The sequence below is a fragment of the Chrysemys picta genome, chromosome 3 (genome assembly GCF_011386835.1).
Source record: "Chrysemys picta bellii isolate R12L10 chromosome 3, ASM1138683v2, whole genome shotgun sequence".
Taxonomy (NCBI): domain Eukaryota; kingdom Metazoa; phylum Chordata; order Testudines; family Emydidae; genus Chrysemys; species Chrysemys picta.
This window is the reverse complement of record NC_088793.1, coordinates 146,967,735-146,990,724: the sequence shown is the minus strand read 5'-3', so window position 1 is coordinate 146,990,724 and position 22,990 is coordinate 146,967,735. Positions and strand designations below refer to the sequence as shown.

The following is a 22,990-nucleotide window of genomic DNA, read 5'->3' as shown; positions in this document are numbered from 1 at the left end:
CTGATAATTTCTGCTACATAATCTCTTAACAGCACCTGGAGATCCATCAATATCCACAGAGAGGAAACTCTCAACAAATGGTGGGCATGCAGCATCAATTAAGGGGCAGACATAGTCCTCCTCATATCTTCTGATTGCTCCACCCATCCTACCAACATCACTTCAGTCTCTTCTGGATTCCGCCTCAGACAGCTAGCCTTTATTGTATTCTGATCTTTATCAAACATTGAGAAAGGTATTTACCGTGTATGGATGAGTGTGTGCTGGGTCTCATCAGCCCGCGAAAACATAAACTCATATGCCTCCTCATTAGCCCTTCTACAGACCCAGTACGCACAATGAACACATGGTGTGACGACACAGAAACCTACATCAGAGTAATCAGGTGAAGAGGAGCCAAAAAATACATTCTGAAATTTCTCCCAAGAGATGAGACTGAAGCCACTGAAGGGCATGTGGCTCTTTTTCTAGGGTTCACAGACAAGTCAACAACTCCCCGTGGTCAACAGTATCAAAGGCAGCTGATAGATGTAATAAATCGACATGGATGCTAGATCTTGATCTATTACCAGGATGGAATAATTTATCAAAGGAGCCAGTGCAGTGTTTAATGTCACCAGGTCTACACCCAGACTGACAAAGAACAGAATACTAGATGCTGGCCTATGTTTGGCTAGATTGTTAATATCAAGCTGTACAACAGCTTCCTTAATAAAAGTTGTATGTTCTAAGAGATTCTGCCCACAGTGGTTTAACAGTACTTCACCGGGCAAGAAGGGCATGGGTCCAAAACACAGGCTCTGGCATGAAATATTCCCAATAGCTAGTACCTCACTGGGTGACATCAGCCCAAACTCAAACAGAGAACACCAAGGATTTGTCCCCATCACTACTACCTTGCACTCACAGAAGCAGACAGCTCAGTCTGAATTCTCTAGATTTTTACCTACAAAGTAATATGAAACGTCTGCAAAATAGGAGGGATTCGAATTAATTGAGCTCTCCACTACTCAACACAAATCCAGTGATCAAGACTTACCAGGCCCTAATGACTCTTTGGACTTGTGCCAGTTCCTATGTACATCTGAAATGCTTGTTCTGTATGTACCTGACTAAACAGCTTAGTACAGGGACTCTCTTATGTTTATACAGTGCTGAGTAAGCTGTTGGAACTTGAGCGATAAGCCTACATACCCCGAATGTATATGTAGGCCTGAACTATGGGCTCTTCATCTGATCAATGTATCCTCTGATTGTTTCCCAGATTGAGGGCAAAATTATAGAAGATGTCAAAACCCCAACTCCTCCTAACCCTTCTGGTCAGTGTCCCATTTGTCGCTGGAACCTGAAGCACAAATACAATTATGAGGTAAGTGTGGTGACAGTTAGCTAGTTGAATGTTATTCTCAAAGCTGTACTCATGCTGCTACTTAACTGCACAGCCTGCCATTCTTTTAGCTTCCTGGGCAGAATAAAGACTCACCACTCCATCTCCCCCTCCTTAAGGTTTAGTGAAAACCCCCTTGTGCAAGAGCAGTTCCTACAAAGCCACGACTGGCCTAGATGTACAGCATCTAAGCACAGCTGGCTAGTCTTGTGCCAACTACTGTCCTATTACCAATGTGTCCTCTAAATTTTCCTGGTACTGAGCAGTTTACAAACTCCCCAGAGCCTCACGTGGTGGAGCCTGCATACATGGGGGAACAGAGTGGAGGCAGAGACTGGGAGCAGCTGGACCCTGTGCATTGGGTCGCAACGCCATTCGAATTTGGCAGGCTGCTCCTCCATGTCAGCAGGGAAGGGGCTCAACCATTACACCACCCAGCTCTGGTAACTGTTTCCCTATTGGCAGAGGTGTGACCTGACCTGTGGGCCGGGGGGAGAGGCGGGCGCAAGGCTGGCCACAATCAGAAAAGCTCCAAGTTCCCACAGCCAATGTGAAGCCAGTAAGCAGAGACAGGTGGCATAGGGCATTGCCCTCTGTGAGTGACAGAGCGGTGTTGTGCCAGTTCTTGGTGTGTCCTGGCGCATGGGCTCCAGAGCCCAGTCACAGGCTGTATTCCATTCCCACTGACACAGCCTCTAGCTCCGTGGCACACCACTCAGCTCTGGTTACTTCTTCCCCATTGGTGGAGGTGTGCCCTGCCTGCTGCCTGGGTGCCTTGCCCAGAACCTTATTGGCTCTCAGCTCTTAAACAGTCAGCCAATGGGAGGCAGTAACTGGAGCTGGATGGTGGGGAGGCAGAGTCAAAGTTGTAAGTAGCCTGGTTTGTGATGTGTGATACTTGGAAGATTGCTGTTGACCGTGCATGTGCACAGTTTAGGGAACATTGCCTACCATACAGCCCTCCTTTGGATCCTTCATATCTGGTCTGGAGTAGTTTGCGTGCAGCAGGAAGGAAGAGATAGACATGTTAGAACTTTGGAAACATGTGCATCCCTTGCCACCCATCATATGATCTGGAATGGATTTATCTTTCTAATGAGCCCCAGTATCCAACATTGAATCAGTCCTCCAGCTGGACTCTAGGTAGTAAACCCGCTGCTAGTCGGCTTGTTCAAGCCTATTCTTGACTCCAGGTAGCTCAGAAAGCTTGAGTCATTGTTCCCAAAGAGGAATTAGATGTAATGTCTCCAAACACTGCAAGCTTCTCATTGCTATCAGTTATCTTTATAACTGGATGGTGGAGAATGGGAAGGGGACAGGGGAAGGTGTTTAGAAACATTACAGATGCTCAATGACTGTTTTACACAAAGTTGTGCCTGGATATGGAAGTGTCCGCAAAAAGAGCCTTTCTGTGTTTGAAACTCCTTTCCTGTCAGTAAAAGGAAATGGATTTCCAGCAAGTATTTTGGGGGGAAATCTAGTGTGAGAGGGTTAGAGAGGAATTTTTAAAATACACTGGGGGAAGGCAGTAGAGAATCCTATAATAAAGGCCCAAAAGTGCCTTTAAAAACCCATAATATGGGAAATAAGCTAGGAGAACGTAGTATTACTAGGGGCTTTTCAAAAACTGCATTTAAAAAATAAAGCCAACCCCCCCCCCACCAACCAAACAAAACAATCTATACTAGAAATAGAAAGGAAGGGAACCAGACAAGAATGCACAGTTACAAGATAAGGCAACCAAAAATGCAGAATAAGTTAATGCCAGTGGGATTAGGGGGATATAGATACAAATACATCTGGAGGAAAATAAATACTTGTGAGAAAGTAAGCCCACTAATGATGAGGGGCTTGAAAGCCAGAATAATTCTAAAATGGCTGAGCTACTCTCATGTTTCCATAACAAGAAAAATAAGGAAAAGAAGTTTAAATAATTGAATAGTGATGACAATCCTGTGAATAAGCTATTGCAAAAAAGCAGGTAAGGAAATTCTTAGAGACATTGACTTATACACACACCAGCAGGTCAAGATCACATGCAACCCTCCAGGGTCTTGAGGGAATTAGCTAACAAACCAACTGCTCCATTAGCAGTTATTTTTGAGAAGGCATAAAAAACTGGGGAGGTACCAAAAGGATTTGAAAATAGTGAATGAGATCAACATGTGAGAAAGGGAAGTATGGTCTTGGCAATTGCCCTTTGGGAAATCTAACCTCTATTCCTAGTTACATAACAAACAAAAGGGGAGAACCACACTGAGCACTCACCGGATAATGGAACTTAGGAACAACAAGTAGTGTTGAGGGGTTATGAAGAATCATGCTGAACAAAAACTTATTCCACACAGGTGACACAGTAAGTGGGAGATTTAAACTTCAATAAAATATTCGATAGTGTCTAGTGAAATATTGTAGAAATTAAATTGGCTAGGATGGGAGCATTATCAATGGATTTAACACACTATGAGCAGAGTGCAATAAGAAATGATTCCGGGAAATGTCCAATGGTTGGTCTGGTCTTTGTAATTATCTAGAAGAATCAGGAAATAGAATGATAAATTTGCAGATGATACTAAATTGGGAGGAGTTGCAAACACGGAGGATAGAAAAATACTATCCATCCTGGGGGATCAGATTTTTTCATAAAAACATAAGAGCGGCCATACTGGGTCAGACCAAAGGTCCATTTAGCCCAGTGTCCTGTCTTCCGACAGTGGCCAATGCCAGGTGCCCCAGAGGGAATGAACAGAACAGGTAATCATCAAGTCATCCATCCCCTGTCATCCATTCCCAGCTTCTGGTAAATAGAGGCTAGGGACACCATCCCTGCCCATCCTGGCTAATAGCCATGGATAGACCTATCCTCCATGAACTTGTCTACTTCATAGTGCTGCCCACACTTTAATGCGAAGATTGTCTTGAAGGAACACTTCTCCAGTTCATTATTGCAGACTATATAACTACAGCAGTTGCCTACACAGAAAAGTAAGGTTAGGAAAGAATGTAATGTGGTTTTAATTTTTTTATGTGACGCTGAGCAACTGGAAATGAGCCAGCACCAACTAGCTTTCATCAGATCACCAGCAAATGTTTCATGGATCAAAGTTTAAGAGCCTAGAGAAATTAAAAATCAATAGACTTCTAATGTGCTCAACACTGTAGTCTGTGGGTATTGCAAAGAGAGCCAGGAAATAACAAAGATTCAGCCTATCAAATGCAGCAAATAAAATGGGGTTTTAGCGTTTAAGACCAGAAGAGACCACAAGGATTATCTGGTTTCATCTCCTGTATAGCACAGGCCCCCAGCACCCGCACTCTAACCCAAGTCTGGGTAGGTAGTAATCCAAAACACTTTGATCACCAAGGGAGGGGGACAAACATATGTATTGTCAGCAAAGGGTAGAACAAGGAGCAGTGAGACCTCATTACGCAGAGGGAAATTCAAGATGAATATTAGGAATCACTTTCTAGTGCTCTCTGTGGTAGGAGGTTCTGCCACTTGTGGGGATAAAAAGGGCTACTTGGAAGCACAGAGGTAGTTGTAGATAAGTCTGTTGTGCTGTTTTTGGCTTTAGAGCCCGAGAGTACAGTTCTAATATCAGAGTTCGCTGTAGGTCCCATCACTGGATGAAAGGTATGATCCTCTTTTAAGATTAGGGCTGTAATTCAGCTAGGCTGGTCAATGTGCTTGCAGTTGGGCTAGGCAATTTGCCCTATACTAGCATTCAGTTTGGTCCTTAGATACTGATCTTCTGGAGGGAGGTGAAAACTGAACACCAGGGAGCTCACCTTGTTTTAAGAAGCGTGGCTGGAATCTCAGGAGCCATTGTGTGAAAGTTTGCATTCTTGGTCTCAGGAAGCAGGCTGGGAATGTAGGCCATCACGTTAGTTGTTTTGGCTTTTGAATGTGAGTCTTGGGTTATATAACCAGTTCTCTTGCTGCAAATCAAAGGAGAGGCTGGAGAAAGAGATAAGGGGGATGGTGTGGATTGGTAAATCAGAGCAGTAGCGGATCATGACAAATCCACAGCTAGAGGCGTGCCTTGCTCCAGTGGGACTGACTGGAGTTGTGAAGAGTAACTTGAGTTCTATTGTAAATAGTCTCTGTTTCAGTATGTCTCTTATATGTCTAGACTTTGTATCAGTCATGGTTTTTCAAATTTTGAAGTGTTTGGATGGAATAAATGCTTCTTTTGCCCCCAGAAAAATCTCAGTTATGCTTCCGAGCCACAGCAGTAGTGAGTGCTTGAGAAATAAAGAATTTGAATTTTTTAACAGTAAGGGTAGTTAGCCATTGGAATGACTTACCAAAGGTTCTGGTGGATTTTCCATCACTGGAAATTTTGAAATCAATACTGGAAGTTTGTTTTTTTTTAAAGAGAGATTCTAGTTCAAACAGGAATTATTTCAGGGAAGTCTTGTGGCTTCTGTTACTTGAAGTCTTTAAATCAGTGGTCTCCAAACTTTTTTGATCACGCACCCCTATGAGTAAAAAATTTTTGAGCACGCACCCCCTGCCGCGCTGGCTCTACCATTTTTGCCGCTCGGACAAAGAAAAGAAAAAAGCGCTCCTCCTGCCGCACACCCCCAAGGATCCTCTTGTGCACCCTACTTTGGAGACCACTGCTTTAAATCATGATTTGAGGATGTCAGTAATTCAGCCAGAGGTTAGGGGTCTGTTATAGGAGTGGGTGGGTGAGGTTCTGTGGCCTGCAGTGTGCAGGAGGTCAGACTAGATGATCCTGACGGTCCCTTCTGGCCTTACAGTTTAGGAATCTATGAGATACCACTCAGCTGTAAACCAAAGGAAAGCATGTGAGCCCCATCGCTGGGGGCACACACAATTGGACTGGATAAAGCACTATAATACAAGGAAGTCTTGCATTAGCCCCTGGGGGTGGGGGGTGGAAGAGATGACCTCAGGACTACTACTTCTCTAACATCTCTGATAGTGGAGCCTGAGGCAGTGGTAAAATAAGTGATTTTAGTTTTGGTGTCAGATAAACAGATTCTTAATCAACCAAAAATGGCACTGCAGGCAGTGGTAGGTCAAGCTTCCATCAGGCCTCCTTACCAATGTTCCTCAACCCTGCCATGGAGGGGGACAGCCTCCATTGGTCATTCAGTCCTTGGATTCTACTGAGGTTCCCAGCAATTGGGCCAGTTAGTACCAATTACGATAGTGGTTTATGTGATGGGTAGAGCCCTGAAATTTGCGGATATCCGCAGACCAGTTTTGCGGATCAGATGCAGATACAGATTTTGTTTCTAAAGCCCTGCAGATCTGTGGACATCCACGAACCATTTTTGTGGACCAGATGCAGATACAAATTTTGTGTTCGCGCAGGGCTCTAGAGATGCAGAGGCTTGTCCACTAGGAAATTGACTGACACCCTAGTTCATTTCACCTAGATCACCTAATAGCCATTAGTAACTGAAATTGGTTTTCATCTCTATCAACCTTAGGCTAGATTAGAACCTGCAACCTAGAAGTCTCAGCCCCTAAATATACCTGATATATAATGCCTGGAGAATGGTGTAAAGCTCCCAGGAGTAATAAAAGAAAGAAAACTGATTCTTATGTATCTCAAAGTAACAACTGACAGATATGTCTGGTACAAACCCATACTTGTTTGGTTGTACAAACAGAACTGTTCTCAGAGTGAATGGCGATTTTGATGAAATGTGCATAACTAGCAATCAGTCTTAGTTCTCAAGGGGGTTGCAGATATTGGGTCTGTGCTGCATTTCAGCAGGCCACCCATTCAAGGGAATGCACTATTCAGACTTAGTTTTATATATTTTATCCAGTTTATCCACCCTTTGTAGGGAAGGGTAAACTTGTTTTTCCTTTTTCCCCGTCTTCTCTTTGAACACCATTAGTCTGAGCAGGCAGTAAATATGTCGTACTTTGGCAGCACACGGGGAGACAGAACTGCAGCCTTTGCCTATTAGCCCCAGATTAATTCAGTCCAAATTGTTTTCATCAGATGCTACAGATTACAGGGGTGGGAATCTGGGTCCAACCTCTCCCGGGAGCTGTCCAGTGATTAAAGCAAATCTGTGGTTACAGTCTTGGCTGCCCACTAGCACAGAAAGTTAATTTCATGGAATATGACGGCAACATGTAACCTTGCCAGACTTCTTTTCTTCTTTAACCTCTTTACGTTTTTGTTCACCTTTCCTCCCCATCCTCCCAAAGTTGGCTGTCTCTATCTGCCCTCTCCTAGGGGTGGGATGCATCTTGGTACGGATTCTGGGAGAAGCACCTAGCATGTTACCCTTAGGACCCTTCCGAAGTCGTCGTAAGATTCTCGCCAATGTGCAGCACTTCAAGCCAAATGACCTTGAGCATAATTTGTAAGGCAGAAATGGGTGGGACATAGATGATTTCAATAAAGAAATAACCGTCACGGGAGAAAAGCTGATTGGTGCTGACAGCATTGGGCCGGGTTAACATTGGGGCATGGGCTCTCCTGATTGGCAGGACAATAGATGAAGAGAATCCATCTCCCCCTCCCCTTTTTTCTTTCTTTGCATGGAAACATTTGATATCAACCCTGTGACACTACAGGGTGTGGCGGTAATGTGAGAAAGCCCTTGGACCAAACACACCCTAGGTGCAGGGGTGTCCCACGCTTAGAACATGCCACGTAAAGGGCTGTGGCCTACTTGCTGTTTTCATTGCTGCAAATACTGGAACAGCCTAAAAATTACCATTAACTCCCTCCTCTCTCCTGCCCCTCCTCCCTCCCCCCCCCACACACAAAGGAACAATAAAACAGGCCACTTAAAGCAGTTAGGAAAGTTTTCACACCCTGGGCATTTGGAGCTGAACCCTTCTTCTCCCTTAGAGAAGCGAGCTCTTTTAGTATTGGGTGGTGGAGCCAAGTCATTGGCAACATGGAGAACTGGATGGCTGAAAGAGCTGGGGAAAGGAATGTGGCGTCTCATCCTGGGTCAGTCGATCAAATCCAGCTCCCATCAGCAGTGGCCAAAAGTCATTGCCTTTGACAGATTTCAGTCCAATTTCCACCAATCCAGCTGACAGTAATTAGCCCTCTTGTTGTGGCCTCAGTGCCAAGGCCAGAGATTGGCTGGGGCATGGACACTGAGCATTCCTTTTGTCCTTAGATGGTCTCTCTGGGTTAGCACCAAGGCTCACTGATAGGGATGTTGTCCCTGTTGTCTGGATAAATCATCACTCCACAGAGTTATTGGTCAGGTCCCTTATATCAGCATTAAGTTGCCTAAATATTTAATTTTAAAAGGGTTAGAATGGAGCCAGAGAACAGGAACTGTAGATGAGGAGGAGTCAGTGGCAGGCACCTTGGATACTCTGGCACAAGTGCCCTTATGTAGTAGAGAACGTGTGACTGAATAAAGCTCTAGACTCAGTTTCTGTTGAGGTCAGCAGGGCTTGTGAGAGGGTCTAGCATGAGCAATAGCTCCCAGAACCAGTGCTACAGTCCGTTTAGTTCAGAATCAAGTCTATCCAATACCGTAATGATGGGGGCAGTATATAAACCTTGATAGCTAGATATCCTGGCTTTTGCATTGGCTCAGCCCATAGCAGAGGTCTAGTTTGCCTGCACCGGCAGGTATGGGGGGTGTGTATTGTGCTCTTCCATCTGGCCCTGATTTCTCTCAGGCTGGGCATGGGGAATGCCTGCTGACAGGTCTCTCCCAGGCTGCGAGCCGCATGCGCATGCTCCTTCCACCCAAAATATGGAAATGTTTACAGCGGCAACAGAGCAATAAACTCCCAACTAACTTGGTGAGTCTGGCAGTGGGAAACTTCCAGCAGATTGGGAAAAACAAGCCCAGCATTTCCAGTGGACCCATGGGATAACACATGATATCAGCATGTGAAAGGGGTGTGTCTGCATTGGTCTGAGCGGTGTGCTGGCATTTGTTGTGCTGCGTGTGGAAATGGAAAACATATCTCTGAATGCTGGGCTGTGCCCTTTGCACAGCTAATGGACCCCAGTGCAGCAGCTGCCGCTGCTGTGTCTAAAGTTCCGTCATCCCTGTTATGTGGTGTTACCAGATCCTGGAGATACACCACTTAAATTGTGTTTTATAAATAATGCTTTGCACTTCTGTAGCTTTTAATCTGAAAGGTCAACAGCAGTGAAGTCTGCAAAGATCTCTGAACCCTGGCTGAACACACAACCTGCTCTCTGGTAACAAGGCTTCCCTTCCTTGTCACTGCTCTAACAGTCCCTCTTAATGTGCACGCAGCCAAAGGGTTGAAAGTTTGTTCTGTTAGGGCTTCCCCAGTTACAGTACAGTTCTCTTATGAAGCACTTACTCCTGACAAGATTTACTAGATTTTGAACTAATCCCCCTTTGCTCCCCCCGAAAGGGACATGACAGAAGCTCCACCTTGGGAAATTGGATAAAGAATTGAGGAATAGACAGTAGAGGAAAATCCTGCGCTCAGTTTACAGGGGAAGACCCAGATGTGGCCTAACGTGTGAGCGCTGACATCTGTGTACACGGCCCCTGATGAGCTAAAAATCAGCTCTCCACTCAATCAAAAACATTGTGTAAAATGAAGAACAGGAGTACTTGTGGCACCTTAGAGACTAACAAATTTATTAGAGTATAAGCTTTCGTGGACTACAGCCCACTGTCATTGTGTAAAATGATATCTTCCTGCATGTTTTGTAAAACTGTATCTTTGTATATCTGGATGTTCGACAGATTATATTCGGTACATAGTCTGAAAATGGCAGCAAATGGTAAGATGGCAAAAATGGATGATGACACATTGATTTACATGAATTAATCTATAAAAGGCTCTGAACTTCAGAGGACCTAACAAAGCTAAGCCAGTAGGCTACACAATGGCAGGTGAAATTCGTTGCTGACAAAATCCCAGGTAATATGCACTAGAAGGAATAATTTTGAACTACTCATACATAGCACTGGGGCAGTGTCAGGACCTAAGAATTGTAGCCATTGGTGCAGCTCTGGCACTGATCATTCTACCTTCTTTCCTTGCTTCCCTAGGATGTCTTATTGCTGAGTCAGTTCATCCGTTCTGATGGAGGGATGCTGCCCCGTAGGATCACAGGTCTTTGTCTGGAGGAGCATAAGAAGGTTGCAGTGTGTGTACAAATGGCTCACCGAGCAGGTAACGAGTCCTGTCTGGGAACAAGCCCCAGACCCCTTTATTTAGTAATAACCACTTTGGGGAGGGAACATACCTTCCTCCCTCCCCACCACCACAGCCACCAGAGATACTAAGCTGCCAGTGGGCTCGTATTGTTTTGGGACTCCTTACTACCAAGTGCCCAAAGCCCTTTGGTAAATTCTGGCCATCATTCAACCAACCTCCAAAAGGGTGATGAAACACTACCCAGTGGCCCTAAAGAATTTTGAGCCTTCTTCCTTCCACCTAAACTATGAGTCATTAGTAGTCACGGCAGTATAAGAAAAATCCAAGTCAGTGAAAGGAACTCCTGATGACAAAGAGCCCAAAACATTGGCTCTAGTCAGGCAAAAAGCCTGTTGGCTTCACTGCAACTACATATGGCAAATTACCAGGCATAATTTGCCAAATACAATTTCCTGACTTGGAAGAGGGTGATCCATTTTTGCCTAAATTGCTTCAAGACACTAAGAAGGAGCTGAAGGAAATTAATCAGGAAGGCCAGACGATTGCCAGGAGAGCTCTGCAGGTGGCAGCCACACAGGCCTTGGACATAGCCACAAGGTTGATGGCTACATTTGTGATCAGGAGACTAACCTCATGGCTATTATCCTGGAGGGTACCAAGAGAGGTGTAGGATACCATTCAAGATCTCCCATTCAAGGAAATGGAGCTCTTCAGTTCGAGGACTAGGCGCTACCTCCCTAAAGGAATCAGATCACCCTAAGATCCCAGAGGATTTACACACCATTCACTGGTAGGAATTCCTACAAATATCAGCCCAACAAAGGCAGTGGGCTCACCTTTACTCTCAGAGCAGACAACTGGACTTCCAACAATAGAAAAGTTCACAGTACCAGTGGAGGTGCCCTTCATCTGCCTCCTCCATCACCTACTCCTCCTCATCAGTCCGATAGCAAATTTGATGGGAATGTCATGGGCCACATCAGAATCGATCAGGTGCTGGCAACTACCTTCAGGACCCAGCTTCAGGACCCAGCTTGCCCCACTTGGTTGGTTTTGGTCTGATATCACCTTGGACAAATGGGTGTTGGGAACCATGTCCATGATTATCCCACTCACTTTCCCATCCCTCTTCAGGGACCCATCTCACGAGAGCCTATTACAGAAAGAAGTGGCCTTGTTGCTTTGTCTAGGAGCCATAGAAGAAGTTCCACAGGAGTACAGGGGTAGAGGCTTCTACTTGCAGTGCATCTTTATCCCAAAGAGGGAAAGGATGGCTGATCTTTGTCCTAGACCTGAAGAGACTGAACAAATACATATGCTGTCTCAGATTCAGGATGGTAACGCTTGCCTCCATCACTGGCTGCTGTACCTTTCCCACTGAATATCAAGGCTTACTCCACCAGAGCTTACATGACTTGTTTTGCCTGCTTCAGACATGTGCCAATGTCAGAGATCTCATGTAGAATAACCCACTGACCTTTGTCAAGCGCTGTGCCTTGGATTTAGCTGCTAGGTCAGATGCCACGTTCAGGAGAGCAGCACTCCAATCGTTGCAGGTGGAATTCCATGGAGGCAGTGTTGCCTAGTGGATACAGTAACAAAGTAGGATTCAGGAAGCCTGGGTTCTGTTCCCACTGGCATGCTGGGTGACCTTGGGCAAGTTGTGTCACCTTTCTGTGCTTCAGTTCCCCCTTCTGTAAACGGGGAAAAGCCCTTTTGTAAAGCACTGTGAAATCTACTGATGAAATTCTATACGTATATATATTTTATTCCGACCATCCATAGGAGATACTTCTTGCCTGCAGTGGGCTCCACATTGACACGTTCTTGAAAAGAGAGTGGTTATTTACCCTACAGTAATAATGGCGGTTCTTTGAGATGATGTAGCCAGCGTGGGTCCCACAACTGCCCCTCCAAGCCTGCTCTTAGGAGTCCTCAGCTACTGTGTGGGCTTTGAATGCCAAGGGAACTGAACATGTAATCAGTGGGATCCAGTAAGTAACTGTTCTTTCATGTCTCAGTGATCTCTGAGATGGAACAAAGCAACAATTTATGCATAGCAGCACGCCACAAGGGTTCAGGATAGGAAGTGAATAATGTTTGGCATATAGTCCCACTCATCTGAGGATTTCAAATTAATTTATGAAGATGGGGATGTGACTTGCCCAAGGTCACACAGCAAGGTGTCAGTCAGGAATGGATCCCAAGTCCCCTGAGTGTTTCCTTGCTCTAGCCATTATGCCTGCTCTCCCATGCTACATCCAAATTAAAATGCAGCGAGAATTCAAAGAGGCAGATTGTAATCCTTGAGCTGGAATTTGGCTAGATGTCGGTGCCCTCACTCTGATAAACAGCACCATGGGATATTTAGTGACCACAAGTAGTCAACTCTTCTGTTTTATGTTTCATCTCAAATACAGCACCTCCAGCAGCACTGCGCCCCTGCCTGCATTAGGGTATTGGTTCAATACTGACTCAGCGGGAAGAATGCCCCTTCCATTATAGCCCCTTGGGCTCGCTCTAGCGATCTCCTATCCAAATACTGACCAGTCTGCTTAGCTTATGAGTTGTAATGGGATCTCAGAGTGGTATAACTGTAGCTATTAGCAAGGGAACAGTGCAAAATCTCACATCTTTCCTTTCCCATGTCAGGTTTGCTGCCAAACCACAGGCCGATGCATTCTGAAGGGCATGTTTCCAAGAAACCCAAGCTCAACAGGTGAATAGTTTTCTCTTGCCTTTAAGGGGACTGGAGGTGGGAGGGCATTTCTGCCTCAAACAAGCCTAAGGCAGTGAAGTCAGCCTGGATTCAGGACCTATAATGAGTGAGGCTCCCTCACTATGCTCTGGCCTGCCAGTACTTCAAGGCGCTCCACAACTAACCATACCTGATCCAAACCATCCACACAGAGTTAAGAAACTGCTGTACACATTAGATACGTTCTCCTTCCCTCAAACCCCCCGGCTTCCCCATAATTGGCAATAGTCCAGGGAGGATACTGCAGTGAGGACTGCTGGTACAAATCCCTCAGCTAGATAGGATGCAGAGAAGCCCATGGTGGCCAATAGCAGTGGGTGGCGGATGGCAGGCAGAAGGAGCTTGTTACAGGCATGCTGCACTCTTTGCCCTTTCCCTGTTTTCCCCTTTTGCCTGTAGTTTGTCATTCACCCTCAGCTTGCCCTTCCTGTGTAACAAGCTCTCTTCCCCTCCTCCTTCCCCCCCCCACCGCAACCTCCCCCCCCCTGCTGCCCAGCCCCCTGTCCTTTGATGAGAGAACTGAAAACCCACTGTGCCTCACTCACTGTTGGGAGGTGCTAATCCCCTGTTTATGACCTCACACTCTGTTTCCATGGAGATGTCAAAGCGGTTTATGAACTTTCATTAGAGAGTTGTGGGGTTACCAGAGGCCATGGGCCTGTTGTTGGGAGAGTTTAGACTCCAAATCTCAGAGTGGCTTGAGACTCCTGGGATTTGGGCCTGGCTTTCTAGCTGAGACTTGGTGGGCAGCTCTTTGGGGTTTGCCAGGCCACTAGGGGTGTGTCTATACTGCAGTTAAAAAACCCCAGCTGGCTCATGACAGCTGACTTGGGCTAAGGGGCTGTTTCATTGCGGTGTAGACATTCAGGCTTGGGCTGGAGCCCGGGCGCTAAGACCCTGCAAGGTGGGAGGGTCCCAGAGCTCGGGCTGCAGCCCAAGCCCATATGTCTACACCGCAATTAAACAGCCTCGCAGCCCAAGCCCCACGAGCCTGAGTCAGCTGGCACGGGCCAGCTGCGGGTGTCTAATTGCAGTGTAGACATACCCACGCTGTGCTGTCAGCAGGGATCAGATTGTGTGCAGACAGTCAGGGTCTCCACAGTGGTAGACTGTATAGGATATGGCCCCAGGCTCCTCAGATATTGGGCTCTGAAATACCTCACATTTCCATATCTTAAACCCCTTTGGGATTATTTATTAATTTTGCATATCCAGCACATCTGGGGTGAAGTGCAGCGATTGTTTATCACACACAGCAACTCTGCCCAGCTGGTTAGGACAGAAAATGGAGAATCCCAGATCCCACTGCAGGGACCAAGGCTCCAGGGCTAGCACCCTGACTTCTTCTAGTTATGCTGTGGGCTCTTCAGATGGGTCCCTCCGTATACATCTGGCAGCACAGCACCCCTGAGAACCAAGCTTGGGACTTGGTATCTGAGTGCTCCCGACCTGATCACTGTCGCCTCGCTTTGCAGTGCGAAGAGAAAGGTATCAGAGCTGGGGCTGGGATTGAGTTAGGGAAGGGAAGTCAGGGAGAGCTGGGGCAGGCAGGGGACAGAGCTGGGTCACAGCAGACTGGGAGTTGAGAGGGAGCTGGCAGTTTGTGAAGGAGGCAGGATTGGGGTTGAGAGATCAGGCTGGGGATTGGAGAAGATGAGGATGAAGCTGAGGGAGGCAGGCTAGGAGCTGGGGGACTGCAATGAGGGCATTTCAGGAATGCTGCTTAGATATTGTCTCCTTTAACTGCTGGAGGTAAAAAGCTGTGCATTTTTGGAGCCTTGCCATGTCTCGACTGCTGCAGCTCTGTGAGAGCTTTGGCCACATGCCTACCCCCACCTGTGCCTCCCACATCACTCTCTGGAACAGCAGCCAGCGCTGCACAGGGCAAAAGACTTTAACCGCTTCCTTCCTCCTGCCCAAATGGCCACCTTCCTTTCCCTTCCCTTCATGGTACACAGCGGTGTCAAAAGATGGGCTTGTGGTTAAGACACTGGCTTGGAATGTGGGAGACCTGGGTTCAGTTCCAGGCTCAACCATGGGCTCCCTGCCTGACTTTGGACAACTCATTTAATTTCTCTGCCTTGATTTCCCCCCGTCTGTGAAGTTCCTCAAATACCACAAGTATGTGGGTGGTGCTCAGCTCCTGTGGCGATGGGGGACCTAAGATCCTGTCCATAGAGAGTTAAGTGGCTGGGACCTTTGAGCAAACTCAGCCACCTCCATTCAGTGCAGTGAGGGAGCCTTTACCAGTTTCCCCACAAAGCCTTTGAGGTGTAACATTAGGACCCCTCAGGTCATCTGACTTGTCACTTTGCTGCCTTTGATCCTATTGGATTTCAAAGTGCCAGCTGGGGAGGGGTCAGTTGTGCTTTGAGAGGGGCCTGAGACTGGGTGGAGGGGGTCTCTGCAGTGAGAGGCAGAGCAGAAGGGTCTGGCCTCTCCCAGCAGACACTGTCTCACACAGTTCAATGGTGTATTTACCAGTTCCCCAAGAGCAGTAGCCCCCACTCCCATCTTCCCCTGAGGGGACTGCTGTGTTGAGTGCTCTGGTCCTTACTAGCACAGCCTCCTGGCCTTTCCAGGTGCCTCTCTACTTGAATGAGATCCTGTAGTTCCCTTTGGCATTGCTGCTATAGCCTTGTTGACATCCGTGGGAATTCGCTGAGGGGTGTCCTTGCAAAAAGTTTCTACAGAGACCCCGACAGGAGCTGCAGTGACACCAAACAACTTTTCTGTCCATTTATTAAAGCCCTGCAGTTCTTTTTCCAAGGCGAGGGAAACAAGTGAATGAGTTCCAGGGATCTTAAAACCAGCCTAGGTAGCCACTAAACTCAACCAGCTCTTCCTGTAGTGCTGGCTGTGCCTCTCTCCCTCTCCTCTCACACACCCCCTCCCCCACTAGTGTGTGAACGGTGTTAAAAACAACATTCTCCCTGCCTGTCGCTGCTGCAGCATATTGACTCTGCTATTGAAATGCTATCAGCTGGGCCTAGCTGGGCCTGGCTGGCCTCTTAGCACTACATGGGACAGCCAGGATTATTCTGCAGTGACCTCTGTCTGGCTAAAGGGGCATCACTTGATGGGCTCTGTAGAGTGTCTTTCTGGTCTTTAGCTGAAGGAAGATGACAGGCGGGTGGGACCTGGAAGACATGAGGAAGTAAAGTCAAGAGGAAGGGAGGTGAGGAGTGATGCGGCGCCTAACTTCTGGTACCGGGGCTGCAGACTTTGGGAGAAGAGCAGCTTGCTCACATGCCTAGCAATGTCAAGCTCTCCCTAATTCTCATCCCCTTCCCACCGCATGGTTGCCCTATTGCAGGTCGTTTCCCCTCATCACCTTGCCCCTGAACCACACATCTCTGTCTCAGGAACTTGCATTGGCCTCTTCTTTTCACAATGTAGTTCCTTCTCTGGATCTCCTGAACAGGAGATAGGATGCTAGGGATGCAGAGCTTTGTGGTTCTGTGAGGAGTAAAGTCTCCTCTCCATGTGGTGGTTAGAGCAGGGATCGGCAACCTTTGGCACGCGGCCCATCAGGGAAATCCGCTGGCAGTCCGGGACGGTTTATTTACCTGCAGCGTCCGCAGGTTCGGCCGATCGCAGCTCCCACTGGCCGCAGTTCGCCATTCCAGGCCAATGGGAGCTGCGGGAAACGGCGCAGGCCGAGGGATGTGCTAGCTGCTGCTTCCACAGCCCCCATTGGCCTGGAACGGTGAACCGCGGCCAGTGGTAGCTGCGATCGGCCGAACCGCAGATGCTGCAGGTAAACAAACCGTCCCGGCCCGCCAGCCGATTTCCCTGACGGGCCACGTGCCAGAGGTTGCCAATCCCTGGGTTAGAGGTTTGCCCCAAGCTGAGGGACAGTGTGTCTCTGTTAGTATCTTATCTGCAGTTATATGTGCTCACCCCCCTCTGCTCCTGAAATTCCTTTCCTCGCTCCCCTGTGCGGAAAGATAAGCAGCCCATTCAGCCACCTCTTGTCCTGTCTGGCTCTTTGCTCTAGCTGTAGAAATGTCCCACTGCAGGGGTGGCCAACCTGTGGCTCTGGAAGTTAATATGCGGCTCCTTGTATAGGCACCGACTCCGGAGCTGGAGCTACAGGCGCCAACTTTCCAATGTGCTGGGGGGGTTCTTAGTGCTCAACCCCTGGCTCTGCCACTGGCCCTTCTCTCACTCCAACCCTTCCCGCCCCCTCCCCTGAGCCTGCTGTGCCCTCACTCCTCCCTCTCCCCCCCAGAGCCTCCTGCACGCCACAAAACAGCTGATCGGGAGGTATGGGGAGGGAGGAGGGAGCTGATGCGGGGCTGCTGACGTATTACTGTGGCTCTTTGTCAATGTACATTGGTCAATTCTGCCTCCTTCTCAGGCTCAGGTTGGCCACCCCTGTCCCACTGTCTCTTTTTGAGAGAGCTGGGAAGAGATTGTCTAGCTCTGGACATGGCCACCAGAGAGCTCCATAAGAGGGTGTCAGGAAGGATGACCTGGGCTCATGTGTGAGGCGGGGAAATGTTACCTTGAGCTGGATGTGAAGGTGTTTGGTGCTTTGAACTACTTCTCAAACAGCCAGTGTGGGTCATCTTGAGGCTTAGACTGAATAAGTGCTCTCATTGGCTACTGGAGTGACAGGCTCAGGACTGCTGCCTGAGATGAGAAGGTTGGTGTTAGATTCCCATCCACCCTCCCTAGGGTCAGAAGAGATTCGCTATTCGTAGTAGACCTACCCCTGGCAGGTCATTAAGTCAAAAACCAGGCAACCTTGCTGATCAGCATAACAGTGATTTCATTCCATCCCCATGGACCTTTCTGCTCCCCAAGTAGGAGTCACAGCCCAGCATCTTTGCTAAAGGTTGGACTGAATCTCTAAATCCTGTTTCCAAGAGTTGAACTTGAGCTTCAGTGTGCGACTGGCAGGAATCAGGCAAATGGCTTCATTCGAGGGAAGCAGAGGAGGTTTAACGCATGGCTCCTTCCAGAGTTCCATCAGTGCTGCTCAGAGCAGCATCAGCTGGAGGGAGTCTCTGCAGACCAGACCAATGCAAGACCCCCTTGTTTCTCCCTCCCTCTCCTGAAGTGAGCTACTACGTTGAGGCCCTGGCCAAGTGGCTCCATAGAGCCTCTCAAAGGGCTGTTCATCAAAGGACTTTCCCATGAAAAGCCAGCTGCACAAATGGTCCCAACAGATAGTCTTTGTTCTCAAGGCATCTACAGCTCCTTCCTTCCTTAGTTGCTGAGATGGAGTCGAAGACCAGCTCTTGGGACGGGCTGAAAGGTTCCTGAGGCAACGAGCAAAAGACAGCTTATTGGGCAGTTGTCAGACTCTGGCTTCTCACAGACTAACTTTGGGGACTGCACAGCAGAAGCCCCTGAACTTTTCCTCTGCTACACTTAAGGTCATCTCAAAAAGGATGTTATGTCTCCCAACATGCTGTGCCCAAATTCCACTTGCCCTGTCAGTTGAAGTGACCCTGTTTCATAGCACAGGGTCCGCCTTCTGATCTCATCTGGGTGATCACTCTGATGGTGCTTGCCGAGTGCCAGTGTAAGGAATTCAGTCAAGCAAGATGACCTCTGTTGTAGGGTAACGGGAGTTGCTGCCCAGCTGCTGGCCTCTTGGCTGAGTGAGTATAACTTGTGTGTTTAGCACCCAGCCTGCCCTGTCCCCTTTGTCCCTCCATAAAATGTTTCACAAGTATGCTCCCTGCAAGTACATGGTGCCATGTCTCTCACATCTGTTGTTCTTCAGAGAAACAAAAACCCTGTTTCCTCTTGACTGTGAAGTGGTCCCATTATGTTACCTGATGTGTGAACCTCTCCTCACCGGTCCCTTCCCTGAAGTGTGATAAGAGTCCCTCCCTGATCTGAGCTCTTCTTTCCATCAGGTCACTTGCAGCATCCCCTTTGCCCACTCAAGGTGCTCCCAGTAATGTGCTGGTGATGGCACTAACTGTTCCCATTCTTGCTGCCCACATTTTGTGTGTGACAGGGCAAGCACTGAGGATTGGATCATTGGGAAATGGTGACCCGCACACCCTAGTTTGTTTTCAGCTACACACGCTACCCTGCATAAGAAGGAGTCTGCATTCAGGATTGGGAGAGCCCTCTGTGCTTTAACACTAAGGAGGCATTTGATAAGTAGTAGAAGCAGGTCTAGTGCAAGAGTGTGAGATACCTACTCAGGCTGTGATAGCTTGTGGTTAGCAGCTGAGCCAGAGAGAGGAGATCCGGGTCTAAGCAGCACTCTGTGGGCGTGATCTCCTCCCTGTTGTCAGGATACTGCCCAGGTGAGAGACTTCTCGCTGTATTTCTCATATCCTCTTTGCTTCCTGTTTGGTAGCTTCTTGACAGTCGTAGCTTGTTAATACCAGCCGTTAGCTGCTTTACCAGCTGAGGGCCCATTGTAGCAATACTGTTGTCAGGTATCCACCTTTGGTGGCCAGAGTGTAACAGGGTGTGTTAGCTGTTGTGCCCTTTGCCCCGCCTCATCACACATTGGAGTGATGCCTCTGCCCATAGTATCATGTTTGTAGAAACTGGAGGTAGAAAAGCCTTCGACTCCATCTCCTGGCAATGCAGAATTGTTCCCTACAGGGCACTTTCTAGTGCTTTGCCCAGTGTAGGGCTTCTGTCGCCGCCTTGAGATGATTCCACAGGCTAAGGAGATGATCCCTCGCTGTCAGGGATTGTTCCCTGATCTTCAGCCTGCATTTTTCTTTTCTTAATTTCATCACATTATACCTAGTTATGCCTCTGTTATACCCTCTGTTATTCACCTGGCATGTGCTAAGCAGTTACGTGCCGCAACAACATTTGTCAATGGCCAGCTCAAGAGAGTGGGATTTTGTTAGGCTTTTCCAGTACCATGTGCAACTGCAGTCTGCATTCAGAAATTCCAGAGCCATATGTGTGCAGGCCACACACACCAGAACAGTCTGGGAAGATGTCATGAGCAGCTGCAGATCAAACCTCCCTCCTTGCTTTCAAGATTAGAAATCTCACTAATTTGGCAGCTTCCTTTCCAGTATATAAGTTGTTAGAGGCCAAGTGTGGGAGATCACTGTTCTGAGCTCAATGGCCGTCCCACAGGCAGAGTCTGGAGTCACTTTTATATCGAATCTGCACTGGCTGCTCATTTGGTCGGAGACCTAAATATTGGTTAAAGCAAAACTCCATGAAATCATCCCTTCCGTAAACTAGTATGGGGGTTACAGTTGTGACTGTAGGTCGTAGCTTCTCAGGGCCTGCTCTCTGCCAGTGGGAGGTGCTGTGGATTATGGGGTAGAAGCGCTGGATTTGGAGAGCTCACAACTACTCCATTTCCACCTTCCTGCCAGAAGGAGGCATTATAAGGCTTGGAGTCAGAGTATTGGGTGCAGATAGCTCCCATCTTCTTCTTCCCTGGTCTTAGTCCTTCTTTGTCTCTTGGAGAAAGGAAAAGTTGCCCTGTGTTAGGTAAGAAGGAGATTACTTAGTAGCAACTGGCTGCTAAGCTCCTAGAAGGAAGTGTTCGCTGGGATTAGTGTCTCTCTTGCAGACACCCCTTTCCACTCTCTGGGAGCTGACTCCAGCTTCTTATTGTTATCAGCACTTAACTTATGTGGCATGTGGCTTCTCCCCTGCATTGAAAGCCTGTAGCCTTGTTCCCTATGTTCTGTGTAGACTGTGAGTTCAACAACAAAGAACCAGAGCAGCCTCAGGTGAGTGGAAGCTAAGAGGCATCCTGGGGAGGAGACGAGGCAAGGAGGAGGCAGCCCAGCCAGCACTTTGATAGAGTGTTTCCTGCACAGGCTCAAGCCTTCTGCTCTTAATCCAAACAAGAGCCAGATTGAAAAAGTTCAGTCAGGGTTCAGAAGTTCAGCCTGGAGCTGCACCGGGATGGCTCCTGCTTGAGCTGCAGGCAGGGCCACAGCTGCCCCATATGCAAGTCATTTCCCTCACCCTAGCCCACTCCTTAGTGTCAAGCAGCAGTGTCTGGATAACAGAACTTTAGGCTCATCCCTCTCACAGAGCAAACCCTGGAACCCGACTTCCATGCACCATCGCAATTTGGGATGACCCAAGGTGCTCCAAAGACCACAGGTTACCTACTGCAGCTGTTTTCGTACTTCTCATTCTTGCCAGACACCCAGCAGGGTTGAAAATAGCTTTGCATGCTGCCCGCTCCCATCACACAGTGTTACATAGTGGTGATTGTGACGTGGGGCTACCCGCACACATCTCTCCCAAACCTCTTTCCCCAGGACTGGTAGCCGTGGCCCCCTTTGGCACCCGTGTGGCTAAAAGTTTGTGACTACTCTGAGAATGCAGAATGCTTTGTCCATCCACACTCCAAGTCACGTCAGGCTCTAAGCTCTGCTCTGGCAGCACTGACGTGGTTAAGAAAATGCGACCATGTGACGTGTAGGAGAAAGCAAAGACCCCTCTACAATGGACCCTAGTGCTTGGATACAATGGTAATGGGAAATAAGGAAACTTGAGTGGAATGGGATGCACAAATTATCAAACCAAGCACTCTGCTCAGAATTAGCCTGAAAACTCCAGGTGCTGGACAGGTTCCATGGCCTTTCCCCTCTGTGTTCCTTCCTGATAGAAAATGAGTGCATTATAGCATCAAAGAGTGGGAACAAGGGGTTAGGCAGAGAGTAGGAAAGGTGCTTTGCGGCGAAGTGGCTGCTCACGGGCCTCAGGGTGATGCTTGCTTTTTCCCATTGTGGGATCATGAAAGTAAAAGGCAGCAAGCAAAATAGGTCAAAATTGAGTATTGGACAAAGCGAGTATTGGACAAAGCAAGCATTAGAAACAGTAAAAGCAAACTGTGCTCCAGGAAGGGAGAGCGTCCAAATGTCTGTTTCAGCTAACAATGAAAAGCCCCAGCCTGCTGTCCCCAAAGGAAGCCAAAGGGCTGGAGCAGAGGGCTGGATTAGACCTGCTCAAAGGAGAAATAACAAAAGCTCTAAAATCAGGCCATTACTAAATCCTTTTTCCTATGCCGATTTGGGATGTGCGCTTCCAGCGCCCACATGGAAACAGAGGGATTTCTTAAAGCCACCGGCTGTCTAAACGTGCACACAGCATTGATGTATATCTCCAACATTAACTATGCTTCCCTCTTCTAGTGAGATCATTTGTTATCACGGGAGCTCTTTCCCGTAAGTGGATGGTCACGTGATCAAAACTGCACTTGGCACATTGTGATGCATTGAAACAATTTTGGATTTTCCTCCTCTTTCCCTGTAACTTAAGTTCCACTCCATCAGAGCTCACTGTAGGTGGATGGCTGCAGTTCAGATGAAATGTAAAAATAAGGACCTGTCCCTTTGTGCTCATTAAAGATCCCGTAGAACTTCTCCCAAAAGAAATAGCATTAACCCCAGTTTCTGGCCAAATTCCAAATTGGTAATTGCTTTTGGTCGCTCTAAATCCTGCCTGCATTTTCAATTTAATATGGGAGTCTCCTTCACTTCCTGTCCTAAAGGCTCCACTAATGCACCAGTATAAGATTAACCATAGAAAGGGACTAATCCAGTATATGCAAATGAGAACAAGTGAGTTGATTCTATGATGTGCAACTCTCCCTTCCATTCTCACCCCCTTCTTGTTGTCTTCTCTGTACATGCTCATGTCTGCTCTAGTTGTAAGCTCCTCGACAGAAAGCCTCAATCTCTTTATTTGCCTGTAAAGCAGCTGAGAGGCAACTTTGTTTCAGTAGCAGAGATCTTTAGAC

The 22,990-nt window shown here is 47.7% G+C and overlaps 1 protein-coding gene across 4 annotated transcripts in view; it reads left to right on the top strand.

Annotated features, from left to right (window-relative positions):
- MRPS18A (mitochondrial ribosomal protein S18A) overlaps positions 1-22,990 on the top strand; it is a 28,156-nt gene that overhangs the window by 3,205 nt on the left and 1,961 nt on the right. The window contains exons 3-7 of one of the 4 annotated variants that reach the window (XM_008174571.4): positions 1,265-1,369; positions 10,406-10,529; positions 13,167-13,233; positions 18,847-18,887; positions 21,507-21,655. In XM_008174571.4, the coding sequence (XP_008172793.1) occupies positions 1,265-1,369; positions 10,406-10,529; positions 13,167-13,233; positions 18,847-18,887; positions 21,507-21,556 (387 nt within the window). In that variant the 3' untranslated portion in view covers positions 21,557-21,655. Of the gene's footprint in view, positions 1-1,264; positions 1,370-10,405; positions 10,530-13,166; positions 13,234-18,846; positions 18,888-21,506; positions 22,626-22,990 lie in introns of those variants that run through there. The other 3 variants (XM_042848463.2, XM_005296304.4, XM_065589233.1) reach the window with 3 other exon arrangements.